We start from the raw sequence: 22851 nt of genomic DNA on the forward strand, positions 1-22851 counted from the left end.
GATAGGGTACCATCCCAATCAACGAAAATTATATAGAAAGTACACTGGCATATGAACTGACAACTGAAGACTTACTCAAGAGGGCTTAAATATAGGGGTGATAAGATAATTGACCTATGGATAAGCCACGCCCCCTCCACTCACTCGGACAAACAGTCAACATTCGGGGTATGGCGGGTGTCACAGTAAGAGACATTTCACAGGAGGCAATTGGTGATTTTTGGAGACAGAAAGATTTTATATCATCTCGAAGTCACCTAAAGGGCCTTAACTATGCATTGAAGTGTTATATTAATAATTTTATTGTTGAGAAGGTCGATGAAAAGCTTCAGCTCCAGGCAAAGCTGTACAGGTCACAGTGTAAACGTGATAAACCGCATATCGTTTTGTTATATATATTGTTATCTTGGTTATTTACAGATATACGTTAATAACGCTAAGTGACATGATGTACAACGCAGCTAGAAGCTAACGTTAACGTTTTCTATTGTTAAGCTAACGTTAGCCTAACGTTACGTTAGAGCAGTGGCGGCTGCTGGTCTTTCAAAGAGGGGAAGCTCTTTTTTCTTCTTCTTTTTTTTTAAACTCGACTGTCAGGTGTGGGGATGGTGAAAAGAGCGAGGACTCGATGCAGAGTTGATGGGCTTTATTTTATTGATAAAAACAAACAAAAAACAAACAAGGGGAATAAATTGGGAGCAAAAAAGGCAGGTAACGAGGGAGGACAGGTGGGGCAAAATAACTAATAATCAGGAAACAAGATGGGAGTCACAATGACAGGAAAGCACATATGGCACAACAAACACATGACAAGCACAAACCATGTGCTCATACCAAACATGACAAAAACACATGACCAATAAAACAAATTAAAAAGCAATTGTGCTCACACAAAATGAGACCTGAAGAATGATGAGAACACTCATAAGACACGTGTTCACACAGAACATGACAACATGAAAGCACACAGCTAGTTTAAAACACAAGCTGTGTGCTACACAGCACAAGACAAAACATGACATGAAAGCACGCGGCCGATGTAAACACAAACCATGTGCCACACAATACACAACACACTGAACAGAGCGAACACGACAAGACAGAACGCTAACGTTACGCATGAGTACGACCATAAGGTCATCCTGTGCACTCACAACCGAAAACAAACACGCGGAGAATGCATGTCCGAATCCCAACACAAAAGTGAAACCAAACAGATGTGCCGTGATTCAAACACCACGCCCGCACATGTAACAAGACACCTGACATCGACGGAAGAAATATGTGAAATATCTGATGAAAATTGCAAATACTAAGAAATATGTTACAGTAGTTCGTCTTTCGAGTAAAATACACACAAAATTCGCGACGAGACTGAGCACGAAGTCTTTAAACTAGCTTCCGCGTCAGCGATTTTTTTATTGGGTGAAATCACTGTCAATCAAAAGGAGATGCAATCCTCCAATCATCACGCGGACGCCCGGACGCCAGGCCAGCCCACTTCCCTATTAACCCCAGAGACGCCCGGCGTCCGTGGGCGGGACATAATCGCAGCATTTATCCAATGACCGTCTAGTTTAACAGCACTGAAAAAAACTGTTCAAAGCAGCCCCATTGAAGTCAATGGACGCCGAGCTTCAACGGGGAAATGCCATAGGAAAACGCATGCACTGTGACGCGCTACAGGAGGCGCTGCATGAGAAGGAGATCAAGTCAGCCGACCTGCTATTTGTTGCTTATTCTGAACGAACTCGTCTTCGAGATTACCGTGTTCTAACGCATTTTTATTCATTAAAATGTTAACACAATAGTACACATTTGATCATTATTTGTTTGACATTATAGGGGAAGCTGAGCTTCCCTTGCAGTCTTACAGAAATCTCCACTGCGTTAGAGATTTTAAAGATAACGTTCAAATACGTTGTTGACTTAACTTAGAACAGATCACTTATCTCGGTTGAGATGTGGCTTGGGAAAGGGTAAAAAAATACACACCGTCGCCCAGCCTTTCGGGAACCTAGTGTCGGAGTTACATGTACCCCATGCACACCGTTTGACCATTTTAAACTTAAAATAACAAGGAAAAAAACGAATGAAAACTGACTAAATCCAATTCATTTCAATGGATGTGAAAGCAGAGAATGTCCGAGTGTATTGGGGTAGCTGCGCACTGTGATTGGCTCATCGTGTTCGAGGGCGTGGCTTAGCTATAGGTCAATTAGCAACTAATCAAGACACGTGTGGATGGTAATTAGTATCTATGGAAGAAAATTAGTGACTGGAACAAAGGAAAAACAGAAACACACTTAGGCCATGTTTACGCGAGAACACTTGTGGGTGAAAACATAAAAATATTTTATCGGACGTGCCTTTCGTTTACACGGCGACGTCCTTAAAAACGCAAAAAAGTGAAACCACCCTCCAGAGTGGAAATCTTAAAAACGCTCCACCGCCGCGTTCCCGTTTAAAGGGTAAAAACGCAAAAGTCTGCTTGACAGTGAAGGCTGTACGCAGGCGCGCAGACTTGGTGTTGTTGTGTGGCAGTGCTCCACATCGCCACCTAGCCCCCTGGAGTGCATACTACATTACACACTTCTTAAGATTTCCCACCCAAAACGCTCATCTAAACGCAGAATAAAAAGTGAGAACGCAACGCCACTTTTGCGTTTTCTCTTCAGAATCGTTTCCGTGTAAACATAGCCTTAGTGAGGGTACGTTTACACAGCATCGAAGTGCTAAAAACTGAAACGTTTTTGCTTTGTGTTTTTCACGTACAGTACAGACAACAATGTTGTCAAAACTATCTCTATTCACATGGATCAGTGAAAATGATTAACGGCCCTTAAAAGTCCATGTACACAAAACTTAAACAAAGGCTGTATGTTGCATTAGAAACGTAATGGAAATTTCTATAGTCAATCTACATTTTTCTAGTCATGAATATGCTGTTTGTGAGCTCAATTCAATTCAGTAATCACAAAAGTCATGGAAAAGTGATGGAAATTAATTTGATATCAAAGAATATTGCATTCATTTGCATGACAGTTAAGTTTCTAAATAAAAGCTAATATCCATTGTGAGGTTTGACCCTGTCAAATATGTTCACTTTGCGTTCTCCCTCCTCGGATGTTTAAGTAGTGAGGATTGTGTGGTTTTCTGTTTCACATGGTTTGGATTCTCAGCACATATCATGCCATGCATAACTTCAGTCTTTTGATAAGGGCTAATATGGATTCGTATCATGACATGCTCTCACTGTCTCTAACCGTTATGATTTCCAACACGGCGCATTGTTGCCGTTCTTCTAAACTGAACTGAAAACATTCCAATGTATGAGCTCCAACGGCACATTCATCTTCAGTTTGACACTGTGCCCAGACTGGCAGGCTTTATTTGTTGTCTTACCGATGAAACATAAACCACATTTTGAGTCATTTTTATTGCCTCGGTGAGTCTGAAAGACGAGATTAGATCTCTCTGTGAGGTGCCGATCCAGGTTTTCTAGAGATTTATAGCCACACATGTTGCGTGCGCTGAACAGCAATGGGAATCTCAGCTAGAATCTTTATAGTATTTATTCATATTTTTAATTAGCTTTTAATTTTTATATTTTCAATTTTCACTTTAATTATTTTAATTTAGGTTTAAGTTTTAGTCATTTTTGTGTGCTTTTCTATAGAATTTATAGAAATAGAAATATATCATTAATATTTTTTATTTTAATTTTAGTACTTCAACTTCAACTTATTTCAGTTACTTGCAAATACATCATTTCTAAGTTTGTTTTTCATTTAATATTTATATTTTATTTTACTGTAACAATAAAACAACGTTTATACAAATATTATCAGACATTCACATTGTGGGGAAATTCTTATATGTACAGTATGATTTTCATCACACATCCTCCACATACATACTCCAATCATTAGCAGATTATTGTTGGTCTGCACTCAAATCTCAAACACACCACTTACAAAAATGTTGGCTGATAACCACAGTTTCAAAAACTTACATGGTTACTTCTATAAAAACTGATTTCAGCCACCACTGTCATGAAACATGAACCAAATTGTAATGAAAAGGAGATCCTGTCACTGTTTGAAGGAGGTCCCATGTTCATTTATTATTTATTATTAGTAATAGTTCATAATCTTTCTTTTGAAGGCCTAACCTTATTACTAATTGGCTTTATTTACAGTATTATAGTATATAAAGTCGACAGGAAAGTGTTGTGGTGTGAGTTGAGAGTGGTGTAACTTGTCCAGCTTTTGTGGTATAATCATGCATATTGTTAAAGGGTTAGTTCACCCAAAAATGAAAATTCTGTCAGTATTTACTCACCCTCATGTTGTTCCAAACCTCTATGTGTTTATTTGTTCTGTTGAACACAAAGGAAGATATCTGGAAGAATGTTTTAATCAAACAGATCTCATTCCCCATTGACTACCATAGTATGTATTTTTTCTACTATGGTAGTCAATGGGGAATGAGATCTGCTTGATTAAAACATTCTTCCAAATATCTTCCTTTGTGTTCAGCAGAACAAATAAACACATAGAGGTTTGGAACAACATGAGGGTGAGTAAATACTGACAGAATTTTCATTTTTGGGTGAACGAACCCTTTAAGAGAAAGAAAAGTTAAATTTTTATAAGCAACTGGACAATTTCCATAAAACTGGCAACTAAAAAAAACAAAAAACAAAAAAAACGTGACATTACGAGTATGCGTAGTGCATGTTCAGCACGTAGTGTTTCTTTAGTGACATCACCATACATAAACTACAGGCCTGGCATAAATACAGTGTTTTTAGTCGTTTTCATGGATTCATGAGAACGGGGATCGTTTTGACGACGCCTGTCTCTGAAAAGCACAAAGGAAAAACAGTTTTTCAGTTTTTAGTCACACTCCAAATTCCTTAGACTTAAGATGTAGGCACATTAACGAAATTTGAGAAATGTATGAGGCATTACTCACACAGAAGTCCCGTGTGTCTAAAATCTGCATAAGGGGAAATCTTTTACAATCACATGCAATTCCCAATCTTATTAAAATAACTGTATTAACTATTACATTTTGACAGCCTTTTTGTAATGGGCCACTAGTTTTTACCGTTTGGGGTTATTTCATAAAATGTGATTATTTTCGTGGGTGAGGCTGTGTGTATTTATTTTACACTGCTTTACATGAATTTATCTTTTTGACCGAAACGTGAGTTATATGTGAACTTGAAAAACATGTCAGCCTCGTGACATTATGAGGCAGATGTTTCCCAAGCCAAGCAGCTGTGCAGAGGGATGGACACCACATGATTCTGTGTATGTGCATTTGGTTTCGTTTTTGTGACAGGATTTTAGCCAATGCCAATAGCTTTACTGTGAAGCATGCCTGGGCATGTCCCATCACTATTTCCTTAGAAGTTTGCTACAGTTACCTCACCGAACTTTCCTTGATCTCATTTATACACAGCCAGGAGCAGTATGACACACATTTGTGGAAACTATCATTGCAGTTTCCAGTTATTGTGAAAAAACATGTTAGCACACAGGGAGATTCAAGAGAGTCAGGGATGACATGTGATCTCTGGATGAGTGAGCTCAAGCTGAACGGGTTGTGTCGATCGCTCTCAGGGGTACGGCGGACTGGTTCGGGGTCAGTAAGGACGGCGACGCCACGCAGAAATGGCAGAGGAAGAGCCTGCGACACTGCAGCATGCGCTACGGCAAGCTGAAACCGCAGGTGATCCGTGAGATGGAGCTTCCCAGCCAGGACAACATCTCCCTGACCAGCACGGAAACCCCTCCACCTCTCTACGTACCCTCATCCCAGCATGGCATGCAGAAGGTACGGTGACAGGAGTCATCACTAGAGTAATATGTGCACCTGTTCCCTCTTTTTTTTTTTTTAATGATGCGCTTTTTGTTCAGATTGTGGACCCACTGGCACGAGGACGTGCGTTTCGCATGGTCGAGGAAGTAGATGGCTACAGTGTGCCTCAAACTCCCATCACCCCCGGCGCTGCGTCCCTGTGCTCCTTCACCAGCTCACGCTCAGGCCTGAACCGCATCCCACGCAGACGCAAGCGCGAGTCCGTGGCCAAGATGAGCTTCAGGGCGGCGGCCGCTCTGGTCAAGGTGAGCACGTGACCCACAGCTGCAGACATGACCTTTATACCATTACCCTCTGTTTCAGTTGAATTTGCACATTGGGAATGATTTTAGAATAGAATAGAATAGAATAGAATAGAATAGAATAGAATAGAATAGAATAGAATAGAATAGAATAGAATAGAATTTATTGTCCCCTTGGGGAAATTTGTTATGGACTCAAAAGCGTAGTGCATAGTAGTAGCTAGCCTATGTGTACCTATATATATATATATATACCAAATCCAAGAAAAAATGAAACAAAACAAAAATAAATACATAAAATTAAAACAATTTACAGTTTTTGGAACTTTTCTGGAAATTATGCACCACGTTTTGATCTTGTGGTGTCAAGTCAATTCAAATGTATTTACAGTCAAACCAAAATGTATTCAGACACCTTGCTATCCTAACTTACATAAATGAACTATAGTGTCCTGCACCCAATGTTGACCTGAGTCAACACTGAACTGACTTAACAATGACACTGTTTTCTGAGCCTGTCTGAGCTTCGTGGTTCACTATAGTAAGTGACCCGGTAACTAACTTTTACTGTATTTTGTGATAACTGATACTCTAGATATACTCCACAGACCTACACTAGAACACAGCAGAAGCTTGTTTGATCATCTCAAATGGGAACAGCTGCTAAAGTAGGATTGGTCAGTAGCATTTGTAAGGTGCAGCTTTGCGAAGGGTCAAATGGGCACATTCAATCTTTAAAAATGACAATAACATGAAGCAAAAAATATTATATATATGAGACAGAGCTGGTATACAGGTCAATGTATATTTTGTCATATATTTACTTTATTCTTAGTTAATAGTCTGGTATTTATAGTAAATACTAGGGCTGTCAAACTATTAATCGCGATTAATCGCATCCAAAATAAAAGTTTGTGTTTACATAATATATGTGGGTGCACTGTGTATAATTATTTTATATGTATATAAATACACACACATGCTTGTATATTTAAGAAATATTTTCATGTACATACTGTATAAATCAATACATTTTCTTAAATATATACAAGCATGTGTGTGTATTTATATACATATAAAATAATTATACACAGTGCACCCACATATATTATGTAAACACAAACTTTTATTTTGGATGCGATTAATCGTTTGACAGCCCTAGTAAATACTTTTTATACTGCTTAGTATGCAATGCTGATTGATAAAGTGTTGTGTATCTGTTTTTGTATTTTAAGGGTCGCTCACTGCGCGAAGGCACGCTAAAACGAGCTCACAGGCGCAGCTTCACACCTGCTAGCTTTATTGAGGAAGATGTTGTGGACTTCCCAGATGAACTGGACACATCGTTCTTCGCTAGGGTAGGATAATCCCACCGAAACACATCACACATGCATTTGCTTTTGGGAGACTATTCCAATATGTATGCTTACTGTCTGTCGGGCTTCAGGATGCCATGATGCAGGAGGAGATGTCCACTTTTCACGACGAGGTGTTTGAGTCTCCATCAGACTCCACCATGAAGGACGTGGACAGCAAACAGCTGGATGAGTCGGAGCTAACGGGCAGCGCGCTGGAAAAAAGCGAGTTAGAGAGGAGTCACTTAATGCTGTGAGCTTCACAACACATCATTACCTGTCACAGTAATTTTGCTTTGATGCTATAAAATATTTGATAATAGAAAATGTTAGCTGCAGAGAATTTCTGGTTCAGTCATGAAACTCTAGATGGCACAGTCCTTTTCATTACTGCATGGCGGTAACACTTTACTTGAAGGGGTGTGCATAAGACTGACAGGACACATTCATAACCATGACATGACATATGTCTTGAATATGAAGTAAGGTTTATGCATGTTTATGACAACTGTCATTAAGTGTCTTTCGCTCAATAATGACATTTTGAAGGCAAATATGACATAGTTTGAGATGTCTTTGTTATGATATCTTGACATAAACCAAAACATCATAACCTGTCAGTGTCTTTGTCATGACATCTTGACATAAAATTAAGTTAAACTGTCATGTGGTTGGCTTTGACATTGGCTGTCATGAGGCCATCATAACTGTGTCATGAATATTTTGACCTCAACTACAGTGGTACTAATTGAATTTGTCATTAAAAAGATATAATGCCTCATGACAGCCAATGTCAAAACCAACCACCTGACATTTTAAAGCAATGTTAACAAAGAAAGTATATTGACAAGAAGTGAAAGCCAACAGAACGTTCCATTGCAACACCAGCGCCCAGCAGGCATTTTGGGGTGAAAGCGACTCGGCAGTCATATATTATATATATTTAGTCCAGTGCAGAGGTCATTTTTAGGTTGAAATAAGTAGGTGATTATTTTAACTCACAACAGTTAACGTTATAGCAGTTAAAACGAAGTTACTTCTTAACCAGGCTTTTCCCTCCACATAACTTGAGACAGGGAAGTTCAAGGATTTAATTCATTATATTACTCTCCACATTAAGTGTGACAGGTAAGAATAAAGTGATATCAGTTCATAAAGTTATAATAACATTAGACCGTTTCCCAGGGGGTACACATAACGTTACATACAAAAATAAGATAGCAATGAAATAAATGAATTCAGCAAATAAATGTTGTACTAAAATGTAAATGTTGGACAATAAATATAACAACAATAGAGTAGACGTGCGTACAGAAAGTTCCTTTAAAAGTATCAACAAGGACGTATTTGCGTTCAGCCAGAAAATGTCTAATTGGTTCAGCTTGTTCACCTGCTCAATTTCTTATCTCAGTCGCTCTCGCGCTGGTATCGTTGTCAGTTGACAAGAACATCACAGTTAGGTCACCAGGGCTGGGCGATATATCGATATATTTCAAATTTGCGCTATGATCCTTGCTCCAAGCAAGCTGCTGACTGCTTCTGTAGAAATATGTAGCGTCTATGTCGTGCATTCTGTCAGTTGCAGTCCTGAAACCTCCGTCTCAACAGCATTAGTGTACAACGCGACATATACTCAAAAAAAATACTCACAAAAGTTAATGTGCATGCATGTGCTTAAAGCCTTGCCGGTTAAACATGTCATTCACTGCTGATGCGCTGTTCTGAGCGCGAACACTCGACGTGCACATGAACTAAAGCGTGTCTAACAGCGCCTGGTTGCTGGACTAAAGTTATCTTTCGAGTATTATTTCGCTAATACTCTCAAATACACACAAGGTTTACATAAGAACATTTGGTTATGTCTAAACTCAAAGCAAACCGAGAAAATTGAAAGAAATCTGCTTGTCAAATTCTCCGTGTATATTAGACGTGTCGCGTACAGGTCTTAAAGTGACAGTAGCCCTAATAATAAAAATGCAGCCGCCTGTTCTTAAAGGGATAGTTGACCCCAAAATAAAAATTATGTCATTATTTAATCACTGTAATGTTGTTCCAAACCTGTATTAATTTGTTTTTTGTGCTGAACAAAAAAGAAGATATTTTGAAGAATGTGGGTAACCAGATAGTTGCTGGTCCCCATTGACTTCTATAGGGAAAAATTTACTATGGAAATCACTGGGGTACATCAACTGTTTGGTTACCCACATTCTTCCAAATAACTTAAATAACTTAAACATAAGAAAGAAACTTATTCAGGTTTAAAACAACTTGAGAGAGTAAATTATGACAATTACAATTTTTGGGAGAACTATCTATTTAATGTTAATTAAACAACAAAACACAGAGGAAATCACTCACTGCTCTTGACTGAGAACTTTAATAGTAGCTTTAATAAGAATCAATGTATAATTTATACAGTGAAGACTATATTAGACTTTGATTGAACATTTGCTCTCACTTGGTATATTTTCCTGCTTTTTTGTCCTTAGCCAATCACATGCCTGAGTAGCTTTACAGTAAATTAAATTCTTTTGTTTTTTTGCAGCACTATCTTATATTAATGACCGTTAAAGCAAGACTATGTAAACAAAAAACACAGCCACTGTCCAAAGTGACAATTAAAGTTATAGGATAACGGACAAAGCTCATCAATGATCATCATGTTTGTAGCATGATCCAGGGGATTAAAACATACAAAATATTTTTCAGTCCTAGTGAGGATTATAAATAATAATAGTAGTAAATGTGTAAAGTTGCATACAATGATAATACTCACTACTGCCAAAAAAAAAAAAAAATACCTCAATAAACTGTTATCTGTGCTGTTGTCCAGTAACTCCAGTCGGAATTTTCACCCCAAAATGGCGGCCGGTCGCGATACCGACGCGCCACCTAGTGGCTGTTACCAAAAAAGCATCAGAGTGTTTATGACATGTGTTTATGACAGGTTGTGTTGTCTTAGTAATGTCAAGTTGTCATGACAAAGACTCTGACAGGTTATGATGTGTTGGTTTATGTCAAGGTGTCATAACAAAGACATCTCAAACAATGTCATGTTTGCATTACAAATGTCATAATTGAGCGAATGACACTAATGACAGTTGTCACAAACATGCATAAAACTTAACATGTCTTGTCATGATTATGAAGGTGTCATGTCAGTCTTATTCAAGTAAAGTGTTACCCATATATTCAATATTTCAATGATTCAAAATACTTTTGAAAATATAATTAAAAATATTGTTTAAGAAACATTAGATATGATTTATATATTTTGCTGAAAAAATATAAATAAATCATATCCAAAAATATTTGAAAAAGAAAAATTATTTATTGACATAAAATGCCAGAAAACAAATATATTTGTCTAGCGTAGACCTTGTTTTATGACTATATGCTTTATCCTTCTATCCTCGTTCTTCAAACAGGCCTTTAGAGCGCGGCTGGCGAAAAGTTAAGGAGGGAACTCCAGTCCCCCCTAAAGTCAGACTGAAGCAGGAGGTAGTGAGTGTGGACGGTCAGCGGAGAGGCCAACGCATAGCCGTCCCAGTCAAAAAGCTCTTTGCAAGAGAAAAAAGACCGTACGGATTGGGCATGGTGGGAAAGCTGACCAATCGAACATATCGCAAGCGTATCGACAGCTACGTGAAACAACAAATAGAGGACATGGATGACCACAGGTTTGCAAACTTATTTAAATCCCTAAAACATCTTTAAGATTTCCGGAGATGCTTATAATGTGAGGCTGTGTTTTTTATTCTGTTTCTCAGGCCTTTCTTTACATATTGGATAACGTTCGTTCACATACTCATCACCATTTTGGCAGTGTGTATTTATGGCATTGCACCAGTGGGCTTCTCCCAGCATGAAACTGTAGATTCAGTGAGTGCTGCTACACTTTCAAAATATCCTACATTTCGGATGATCTATTCCTGTTTCTGACCATCTGGTGTTTGTCATCACTTTTGTTTTGTTTTTCCCCCATAAAGGTCCTAAGAAATAAAGGCGTTTATGAAAATGTCAAATTTGTGCAGCAAGAGAACTTTTGGATTGGACCGAGTTCGGTGAGTTTTTTATTTATTTATTTATTTATTTATTTATTTATTTATTTATTTATTTATTAAAGGGTCATGAAACCCCAAAACACATTTTTTGAAATGTGAACAGATATATACAGGCTGTGCATCACTGAAAACACTACTTATGAAACTCAGTTATAAAATACATATACACACACATTGGTTATTTTTGAGTTTTTAAAGAAGTAGTTCACTTTTGAAAAAACTTTCGCTGATAATTTACTCACCCCCATGTCATCCAAGATGTCCATGTCTTTCTTTCTTCAGTCGAAAAGAAATTAAGGTTTTTGATGAAAACATTCCAGCATTTTTCTCCATATTATGGACTTCAATGGGAACCAAACGGTTCAAGGTCCAAAACAGTTTCAGTGCAAACTGCAAACTGTTCAAAGGGCTTTAAACGATTCCAGACGATGAATAAGGGTCTTATCAAGAGAAACTATCGCTCATTTAATAAATAATTAACAAAGTTTACGTTTTATAAGCTCAAATGCTCGCCTTGCTCTGTTCTGTGATGCGCGTTCGTGACTCTCCTGTTCGAACTCGTTCATCAAAATGAACGAATCTTTTACCGAGTCATTTGGTTCATTCAACAAACGAAACGAACGATTTGACTCAGAAAAAGATTTGCACTGAAACTGTCTTTTGGACCTTGAACCGTTTGGTTCCCATTGAAGTCCATTATATGGAGAAAAATCCTGGAATGTTTTCATCAAAAACCTTAATTTCTTTTCGACTGAAGAAAGAAAGACATGGACATCTTGGATGACATGGGTGTGAGTAAATTATCAGCAAAAGTTTTTGAAAAGTGAACCACTCCTTTAAGAGCAGTTTCGTTCTTCCGGGCTGAAAAGCAATGTCGAAGCAGTGTGACTGAATCTGAGGTGGAGTCTACGCCATCTGGTTGTGAGAGATTTGCTGCATTTATTCATGAAAAGGGGCTTGTTCAATCAAATCACTGTGCCATAGTATGCATGAGATCGCATTACAGGCTCTCGGTCTTGGGAGTTTGGGTTATATTTTTAAAATGCTGGGGGGGGGTTTCTCTCTCCGTGGTCATATTTTAACATTCATGTGTCTATATTCATGTGTGCTGCAACTTGCAAGTCTGTGTTTTATTCGTTGTTGTCTCCTCTTTTCCTACCTTCTACTCTCCCACTTTTCCACAGCTTTACATGCCCATTTCTTGAGAATTTTTCAACTCTGAGGTGTGAACGACCAGACTAAAACAGGGAAGGGTTTCATGACACTTGGTTAGTTAGTTAGTTATGATTAAATTATGATCTGAAGTACTGTCTAAAAACACTGCATGTCTCATGGCACAGCAATCTTCAGACTTTCGAGGTTGTCATACTATTTCACATGATTGCGATTAGTGTGTCAATACATTTATGACTTGGTCACCTTTATTTATATACTGTAGCGCTTCATCCAGTACAGATTAATTATGCAAACATAGTTAATTTTGGCTGTACAGCAGCTCCAAAGGAAAATAGTGTCAACTGAAGTCAGTTCAGTGTTGATTCAGCTCCACTGTAAAGATAATCAGTTATTAAATTAGTTAGCAGTTCTGCAGAAAACAGTGATGTCATCGTCCAGCTCAGTTCAGTTTTCATCCAAAAGTGTCAGTGCAGTCAAATCAATAATATTGTTTAATATTAATTGCAAGCCAGAGACAGTGGCAAGGAACCCAAACTCTATCAGGTGACAGAATGGAGAGAAAAAACCTTGGGAGAAACCAGGCTCAGTTCTTATCTGGTGGCGTATAAATATTTCATCCAATTCCTTTTGCTTGAAGATTGGATTGAAGATCGGATTCATCACGGCAGTGTGGAGATAAAGCTGGGCATAGTTTCTGTGCTGAGGACTTGTCGGTTTCTTATGGTCTTTGCTGAGGATCTGTGCCGATGCATGGCTGTCGTGTCAGGATACAGGTTACAGGATCTCTACTGACATTCAAGACTGCGTTGTGGTCGTGTCTAGGTGCAGGTCCACCATCTGGTCTGGATACGGCTCACTACGGTAACCTCAGGATAAACAGAGAGACTAATATTAGATGCCATTCTCATACATGGGGTGTTATGGGAAGTGTTCCTGGTTTCGGTTAACCGAATTTATGCAGCCTAACAATCGTTTAAGAGATTTGAGTCTTAGAAAGGTTTTCTATGTGCATACCAGGTTAAAGAGAGTCCAGAGCAAGGCTAAGAAGGCCAGAGTTTGGGTGCTATAATGGGTAAAGGATCTACCGCCTGCAGTTGATTTTGATATTCTAGGTATTATCAACTGGCCGAAATTTTGAGATCACAATAGACATGAAGGACTATAATGTGTTAAAAGCTTGCTTAAGTACTGAGGAACTAAACCATTTAGAGCTTTCTTATTAATCAGCAAGATTTTTAAAAATGTATGTGATGTTAAATAGGGAGCCAATGAAGTTTTGAATATATTTAGCCTGTTCTGGCTTCAATTCACTGGTTGCCGTTCGAATACCGTGTTACATTTAAAGTTGTATTGTGTGTGTGTATAAGGGGTTAAATGGCCGGGCTCCACAATACATTATAGATGTTCTTCTCCTCTGGAATTGTTCTAGGCCCTTAAGGTCTTTGAACAGGTTTATGTTGACCATGCCTATGTCTCATATGAAGTTAAAGGAGTAGTTTCCTTTTAAAAAAACTTTTGCTGATAATTTACTCACCCCCATGTCATCCAAGATGTCCATGTCATTATTTCTTCAGTTGAAAAGAAATTAAGGTTTTTGATGAAAACATTCCAGGATTTTTCTCCATATAATGGACTTCAATGGGAACCAAACGGTTCAAGGTCCAAAAGACAGTTTCAGTGCAAACTGCAAACTGTTCAAAGGGCTTTAAACGATTCCAGACGATGAATAAGGGTCTTATCTAGAGAAACGATCACTCATTTAAAAAAAAAAAAAAGTTTAAATTTTATAAGCTCAAACGCTCGCCTTGCTCTGTTCTGTGATGAGCGTTCGTGACTCTCCAGTTCGAACTCGTTTATCAAAATGAACGAATCTTTTTTCATGTCATTTGGTTCATTCAACGAACGAAATGAATGTTTAGTTTTAAGACCTCTCTGAAGACGTATCTTTTTTCTCTGGCATTTGGATCAATGTAGTCCCAATAATTTGTGTTCTCTTGTCAGTTTATGTGCTTTATTGTATTTTATTCTTATGTCAGTTTATAAATGTATTTTATTGTCTAATTTTGTTTGATTGTACAGCACTTTGTTCTTTGGTCAGCAGTGGCTGTTTTAAACATGCTTTAGCAATAAAAGTGCCTTGCCTTGCCCAAGGGTAGCATGTACATGGTGAAAAGCAACGGTCTTAGTACTTAGCCTTGCTGTACTCCATACTGAATGAATGTGTGATTGACATGACACCTCTTCATTTACTGCTGTTAGTTGATACCTGTCAGATTAGTATGATTTGAACCATGGCAATGCAATTCCAATAATATCAACGTAATTTTCGAGGCTATCCAAAAGAATGTTGTGGTCAATGGTATCAAAAGCTGCACTATCCCTGCAACACTAATAGAGAGCTACAACCACGATCGGATGAAAAGAGCAAGTCATTTGTGACTCTAATAGTAATGAGAGCAGTTTTCTTGATATTTTGGTTGATATATGGTCTTTAAATCTTCGCAGATACCATTTCTGTGGAGAGTAACATAGTTGTGAGGAAACTGCCTTTTCTAGTATTTTTGACAGGAAAGGGAGATTCGAGATCGGCCTATAATTAACTAGTTCTCTAGGATCAAGTTGCGTTTTTTAATAAGAGGTTTAATAACAGCCAGCTTAAAGGTGTTTGGTACATATCCTAGACAATGATTAATTAATAATATTAAAGCTACACTCTGTGATTTTTACCCCCATCCAGTGGTGAAAAGGTATATGACCATCCAGTGAATATTAGTTTCTAATTCCTCTCAATTCCGATTTCGTTTTAACTCATACGGTGGCCAATGTAGTCCAAGATTAACATGGCCTCCAGTTCGACCTCGTCCATGAGTGTTAACTCAAACGTAAACGCGAAAGGCGAAGCTTGAATTAACGGGTGTGTCCCTCTTTGGCTAATGTACTTTCAAGATGGAGGGTCAACGTGGCGACCGAGATTAGAACCCCTTACCCGTATGTATTTTCAATGGCATATTATACACTCACGAGAATACTTTATTACTTGAACGAAGTAAATATACACTAATGAGCACATATATTTTTGAAAGAACTAAGTGTTTTTAGCTAAGAATAAACTAAAAGAGTTACACAGTGTAGCTTTAAGAAGTGGATCTTGCCAGTAAGAAATTCATAAATGCTGTTCTGTTTGGAAACATCTGAAGTTGAAGCTTTATTTATCACTAATTTAGCCACTGTATCAAATCAAAACCTAGGGTTGTTAGGTTTTGATTTCTTGGGTTGTGTTTGTTTTCTCATATTTCTTATCTAGCAATTTGTAAGGAATTTCTGTATGCAGTAACACTATCCTTCCACGAAATGTGAAATACCTCTAGTTTTGTTTTCTTCCAACTGCGCACAATTTTTAATGTCAATATAGTCAATAATAGCAGCACAACTGTTTTCAACATTGATAATAGCAAGAAATGTATCTTGAGCAGTAAATCAGATCATTAGAATGATTTCTGAAGGATCATGTGACACTGAAGACTGGAGTAATGATGCTTTGAATAAATTATACATTTAAAAATGTATTACAATACCATTTTAAATTGTAATAATATTTCACAATATTATTGTATTTTTGATCAAATCTATACAGCCTTGATGAGCATAAGAGACTTATCGACTCTTACCAACCCCAAACTTTTGATCGGTAGTGTATGGCACTTCAGATGCGGCTTCTATTCTGTGAAATTATATATGAAATGTATTTCATAAGCAGCGATCAGGGATTGAACGTTTTCCTACTGAACAACTGAATAAAATAGTATCATTGTCTGCTTCTCAACAGGAGGCCTTGATCCACCTGGGAGCCAAATTCTCACCTTGTATGCGACGGGACCACCAGGTACATGAACTGATTAAAAAAAAGAGGGAAATGGAGCGACATTCAGCTTGCTGTGTGCGCAACGACCGCTCAGGCTGTCTGCAGACCTTAGAGGAGGAATGCTCTGTAAGTACACGAGCTGTGCACTATCAAAGCTATGAATGAGAAACTGTCGGCTCATTGACATCTTTCTTTATGTTTCAGAGCACTTTGGCTGTATGGGTAAAATGGCCTCAGCATCCCAGCACCCCTCTGCTGGAGGGGGAAAAGCGGCAGTATGGCTCTGTGTGTCATCAGGACCCCAGGTGAGGGAATAGGACTTCACTCAATACTTCTATTTTCAATTTCCACAGAGACATTTCAAACACTGTGTTTTTGGCAGGACGTGTATAGAGCCGGCCTCTGTATCTCCTCATGAGTGGCCTGATGACATCACCAAATGGCCAGTAAGTATTGCATCAAGAATGGTAATTATATGAAAGAACTATGTGGTAGCGTTACAGTACTTTGTTGTAAAGGTCGATTAGATACTTTCCCCTAATATAGATATGTATTACAGATCTGCACCAAATATAATTCTGGGAACCACACCAATCTGCCTCATATCGACTGTACCATCACCGGCCGGCCCTGTTGCATCGGCACTAAAGGGAGGTGAGGAAATCTGCTATTACTCGCTAGTTACAAATGATCCAATACTGAGACATGAATAATGTTGTTTTTAACTATCTTGTGTGTTGATTTGCAGGTGTGAAATCACATCAAGGGAGTACTGTGACTTCATGAAAGGATACTTCCATGAGGAGGCAACCCTCTGCTCACAAGTAAGCAGACTAAAACCAGAGAAGCACAGAAATAAGTCAAAGATGTGCTATAAGTGGCAAATCAACTTTTAAAAGAACAGCATTTATTTGAATAACGCACCTTTTGTAACATTACAAATGCCTTAACAGTCCCTTTTGGAGTATTTAAACCTTACTGATCCCAAACTTTACAATGGTAGTGCAAGCAACCCTATGGTTCAGGTCGCAAATGAGTGTAAAGCTTTCACCTCTTGTCATTACTCACCCACTAGACTAATGAGGTGGCGTGAATAATATTGGAAGACAAATCTACCCTCTGCTAAGTGCTCTGTAATCATCATGAAGGTTGCCATGCTAATCTCCTCTGCATTGGCAAAATCTGTTGTCGTCTGAGAGGGCACAGAGTGATTGCCCGGGTCTGAAGCTTGTGCCAACATCCAGGGTTTTAACTTAAGACTTTGTGCTAAAAGTGTGTTAAATAAGGTCTAATGTCTAATCCTTAAGCTTGAAAATGCAATTGAATTAATTACTGGTAGTGTTTCTCTTTTAGATGTTTTATAATCTAAAGAAACATACTCATCTGTCCCTGCCAGGTTCACTGTATGGATGACGTGTGTGGCCTTCTTCCTTTCTTGAACCCAGAAGTCCCAGATCAGTTCTACCGTCTCTGGCTCTCACTGTTTCTGCATGCTGGGTGAGTGACTATAAAGTATAAAGTCCTTAAGCTAATGTTCACACCCAACAAAAACTTGGGAAGTTTGTAGCAACTAATTGCAGACAAATGGTCTGTTCACAAAATGAGTAAAAGATTGCGGACGAAATTGAAACAGAAAATGTCACAGACAATGTGGTAACAGACTGGTCACACCAACAGCATAACAAAAAAAGTTAAGCTATGCAAATGAAAGGTCCGTTCAGACCCAGAGCGATGCAAAAAGCATATGACAGGCCTATTTGCAGCCAAATTTAAACTGAAAGTTAAAAATTGCAACAATAAAAATAGATGAAACAAACAAGCAAAGAATTTCAGTTTTAAATGTATATTAAACTTCAACATTGAAACAAAAATGTACAAATTTACGTAATTTATTCACTATGGAAGCTTGTTTCTGCCACAGAATGAAAAATAAAAAATGTAATTGAGACTTTTTATCTCACAATTCTGACTTTTTTTCTCAAAATTGCTAGTTTACATCTCGCAATTCTGACTTTATTTCCCAGAACTGCGAGATGTAAAGTCAGAATTGTGAGATATAAAGTTGCAATTACGAAATATAAAGTCAGAATTACGAGATATAAAGTCAGAATTGCAAGGTATAAAGTCAGAATTGCGAGATATAAAGTCAGAATTGCGAGATATAAAGTCAGAATTGTGAGATATAAAGTCGGAATTGCAAGACATAAAGGCGGAATTGCGAGATATAAAGTCAGCATTGCGAGATATATAGTCAGAATTGCGAGATATAAAGTCAGAATTGCGAGATATATAGTCAGAATTGCGAGATATAAAGTAAGAATTGCGAGATATAAAGTCAGAATTGTGAGATATAAAGTCGGAATTGCGAGACATAAAGGCGGAATTGCGAGATATAAAGTCAGAATTGCGAGATATAAAGTCAGAATTGCGAGATATATAGTCAGAATTGCGAGATATAAAGTAAGAATTGCGAGATATAAAGTCAGAATTGTGAGATATAAAGTCGGAATTGCGAGATATAAAGTCAGAAAGAATTGTGAGATATAAAGTCAGAATTGCAAGATATAAAGTCAGAATTGCAAAATATAAAGTCAGAATTGCGTGATATAAAGTCAGAATTGCGAGATATAAAGTCAGAATTGCGAGATATAAAGTCGGAATTGCAAGACATAAAGGCGGAATTGCGAGATATATAGTCAGCATTGCGAGATATAAAGTCAGCATTGCGAGATATAAAGTCAGAATTGCGAGATATAAAGTCAGAATTGCGAGATATATAGTCAGAATTGTGAGATATAAAGTCGGAAATTGCAAGACATAAAGGCGGAATTGCGAGATATAAAGTCAGAATTGCGAGATATAAAGTCAGAATTGTGAGATATAAAGTCGGAAATTGCGAGATATAAAGTCAGAATTGCGAGATATAAAGTCAGAATTGCGAGATATAAAGTCAGAATTGCGAGATATAAAGTCAGAATTGCGAGATATAAAGTCAGCATTGCGAGATATAAAGTCAGAATTGCGAGATATAAAGTCAGAATTGCGAGATATATAGTCAGAATTGTGAGATATAAAGTCGGAAATTGCAAGACATAAAGGCGGAATTGCGAGATATAAAGTCAGAATTGCGAGATATAAAGTCAGAATTGTGAGATATAAAGTCGGAAATTGCAAGACATAAAGGCGGAATTGCGAGATATAAAGTCAGAATTGCGAGATATAAAGTCAGAATTGCGAGATATAAAGTCAGAATTGCGAGATATAAAGTCAGAATTGCAAGACATAAAGGCGGAATTGCGAGATATAAAGTCAGAATTGCGAGATATAAAGTCAGAATTGCGAGATATATAGTCAGAATTGCGAGATATAAAGTAAGAATTGCGAGATATAAAGTCAGAATTGTGAGATATAAAGTCGGAATTGCAAGACATAAAGGCGGAATTGCGAGATATAAAGTCAGCATTGCGAGATATAAAGTCAGAATTGCGAGATATAAAGTCAGAATCGCGAGATATATAGTCAGAATTGCGAGATATAAAGTCAGAAAGAATTGTGAGATATAAAGTCAGAATTGCAAGATATAAAGTCAGAATTGCAAAATATAAAGTCAGAATTGCGTGATATAAAGTCAGAATTGCGAGATATAAAGTCAGAATTGCGAGATATAAAGTCAGAATTGCGAGATATAAAGTCAGAATTGCGAGATATAAAGTCAGAATTGCAAGACATAAAGTCAGCATTGCGAGATATAAAGTCAGAATTGCGAGATATAAAGTCAGAATTGCGAGATATATAGTCAGAATTGCGAGATATAAAGTAAGAATTGCGAGATATAAAGTCAGAATTGTGAGATATAAAGTCGGAATTGCAAGACATAAAGGCGGAATTGCGAGATATAAAGTCAGCATTGCGAGATATAAAGTCAGAATTGCGAGATATAAAGTCAGAATTGCGAGATATAAAGTCAGAATCGCGAGATATATAGTCAGAATTGTGAGATATAAAGTCAGAAAGAATTGTGAGATATAAAGTCAGAATTGCAAGATATAAAGTCAGAATTGCAAAATATAAAGTCAGAATTGCGTGATATAAAGTCAGAATTGCGAGATATAAAGTAAGAATTGCGAGATATAAAGTCAGAATTGTGAGATATAAAGTCAGAAAGAATTGCAAGATATAAAGTCAGAATTGCAAAATATAAAGTCAGAATTGCGTGATATAAAGTCAGAATTGCGAGATATAAAGTCAGAATTGCGTGATATATAGTCAGAATTGCGAGATATAAAGTCAGAAAGAATTGTGAGATATAAAGTCAGAATTGCAAGATATAAAGTCAGAATTGCAAAATATAAAGTCAGAATTGCGTGATATAAAGTCAGAATTGCGAGATATAAAGTAAGAATTGCGAGATATAAAGTCAGAATTGTGAGATATAAAGTCAGAAAGAATTGCAAGATATAAAGTCAGAATTGCAAAATATAAAGTCAGAATTGCGTGATATAAAGTCAGAATTGCGAGATATAAAGTCAGAATTGCGAGATATAAAGTCAGAATTGCGAGATATAAAGTCAGAATTGCGAGATATAAAGTCAGAATTGCGAGATATAAAGTCGCAATTGCGAAATATAAAGTCAGAATTGCGAGATATAAAGTCGCAATTGCGAGATAAAGTCAGAATTGAGAGATATAAAGTCAGAATTGCTAGATATAAAGTTGCAAATGCGTGTTATAAAGTCAGAAATATAACGTATAAAGTCAGAATTGTGAGATATAAACTATTCTGAGGGGAATAAAGTTAGTCTTTTTTTCCCCTTAGAATTGGCCTGATAAGTCGCAATTGCGAGTTTATATCTCACAATTCTGAGAAAAGATGTCAGAATTTCGACATATAAACTCGCAATTATGTGTTATAAAATCGCAATTCTGAGAAAAAGAGAGAAGTGTGACTTTTTTTCTCACAATTGCGAGTTGACTTTATATCACGCAATTCTGACTTTATAACACACAATTGTGAGATAAAAGGTCATTTTTTTCTTTTTTTTTATTCAGTGGTGGAAACAAGCTTCCATAATTCACACCTTGAGAAAAAAAAACTAGACATTGCAGACGAAAAACTATTTTATCCCATAGAACAAAACAACAAAGTGAAATATTGCAGACGAAATGGAAACAGAAAAGCAAAATGTCACTGACAATGTGGTAACAGACTGGTCACACCAACAGCTAAACAAAAAAGTGAAGCTATGCTATTGAAAGGTCCGTTCAGACCCAGAACGATGCAAGAAGCATAGGACAGGCCTATTTGCACTTAAAGTTGAACTAAAAGGCAAAAATTGCAACAATAAAAATAGACAAAACAAACAAGCAAAGAATTTAAATGTCTATTAAACATCAACAGTGAAACTGTTGTACAAATTTACGTAATTTATTCACACCTAGGATGAAGAACAACAACAACAAAAAAAAAACATACTAGACATTGTGGACGAAGTCTTTTTGCCCATAGAGCAAAACAACAAAAAACTGCAACATCGCAGACTAAATCAAAATTGATATGAAATAACGAATTAGCATTATCACAGAGAGTGTGTTCACGGACTGGTCACACTACAGCAAAACAAAAAAGTGAAACAATGTGTCTGTTCAGGCCAAGAACAACACGAAATGTGAAACATGGCCTACAACAGACAAAAAAAATCTGTCATCAAAATGTGTTTTCACTCCAAGAGCGAAATTAAAAAGCAAAATATCACAGGTTAAATCATTAGAAGAGATATTAATGTCAGAAAATGACTGACAGTCACTACCAGTGTCTGCATTGGCAATTCAGATATTTCAATATTGCCTCAATATCTCATCAAAATCCCCCCAGACTAAATTACTCGAGTATTTTCTTTGCTCTACTCTAACTGTGTCTCACGTGTGTCAGTTTATTTTCCAATTGAGTTCATACTTAAACGAAACACTGCCGAGACCTCTTCCTAAGTCTTCAACCCATAAGCCATAATAAAATGCCTCCGGGTTTTAACTATGCACACGTGGCGGGACTGTTTACCCATACGCCTCATGATGCCCCATGTATATTTCAAAAGCTTCAAAAGCTGACACACGACCAGATTATGTGTTTTAAGAAACAGCTGATGCTTGGAGGAGCGTGGCGTGATCTGTTGTAGTAATCAAGGAGAGTGCTTCACTGAGCTGCACTTTGGCTCTTTCCCTTTCTTAAGAAGGCTCAGATTAACGCTTCTGCACGTGCCTCT

General features: G+C 37.4%; 1 protein-coding gene across 5 annotated transcripts in view; it reads left to right on the plus strand.

Moving 5' to 3' along the window:
• The window catches only part of rhbdf1a (rhomboid 5 homolog 1a (Drosophila)), a 66249-nt gene that overhangs the window by 40268 nt on the left and 3130 nt on the right, over nt 1–22851 (plus strand). For all 5 annotated transcript variants that reach the window (XM_039685968.2, XM_039685970.2, XM_039685971.2 and 2 more), the window contains 13 exons: nt 5634–5847; nt 5931–6137; nt 7370–7492; nt 7582–7742; nt 10918–11169; nt 11260–11371; nt 11479–11553; nt 16556–16717; nt 16796–16896; nt 16974–17037; nt 17151–17245; nt 17340–17415; nt 17988–18088. In XM_039685968.2, the coding sequence (XP_039541902.2) occupies nt 5634–5847; nt 5931–6137; nt 7370–7492; nt 7582–7742; nt 10918–11169; nt 11260–11371; nt 11479–11553; nt 16556–16717; nt 16796–16896; nt 16974–17037; nt 17151–17245; nt 17340–17415; nt 17988–18088 (1743 nt within the window). The remainder of the gene's footprint in view (nt 1–5633; nt 5848–5930; nt 6138–7369; nt 7493–7581; nt 7743–10917; nt 11170–11259; nt 11372–11478; nt 11554–16555; nt 16718–16795; nt 16897–16973; nt 17038–17150; nt 17246–17339; nt 17416–17987; nt 18089–22851) is intronic.

Source organism: Pimephales promelas, chromosome 3 (genome assembly GCF_988280905.1).
Source record: "Pimephales promelas chromosome 3, fPimPro1.hap1.1, whole genome shotgun sequence".
NCBI lineage: Eukaryota > Metazoa > Chordata > Actinopteri > Cypriniformes > Leuciscidae > Pimephales > Pimephales promelas.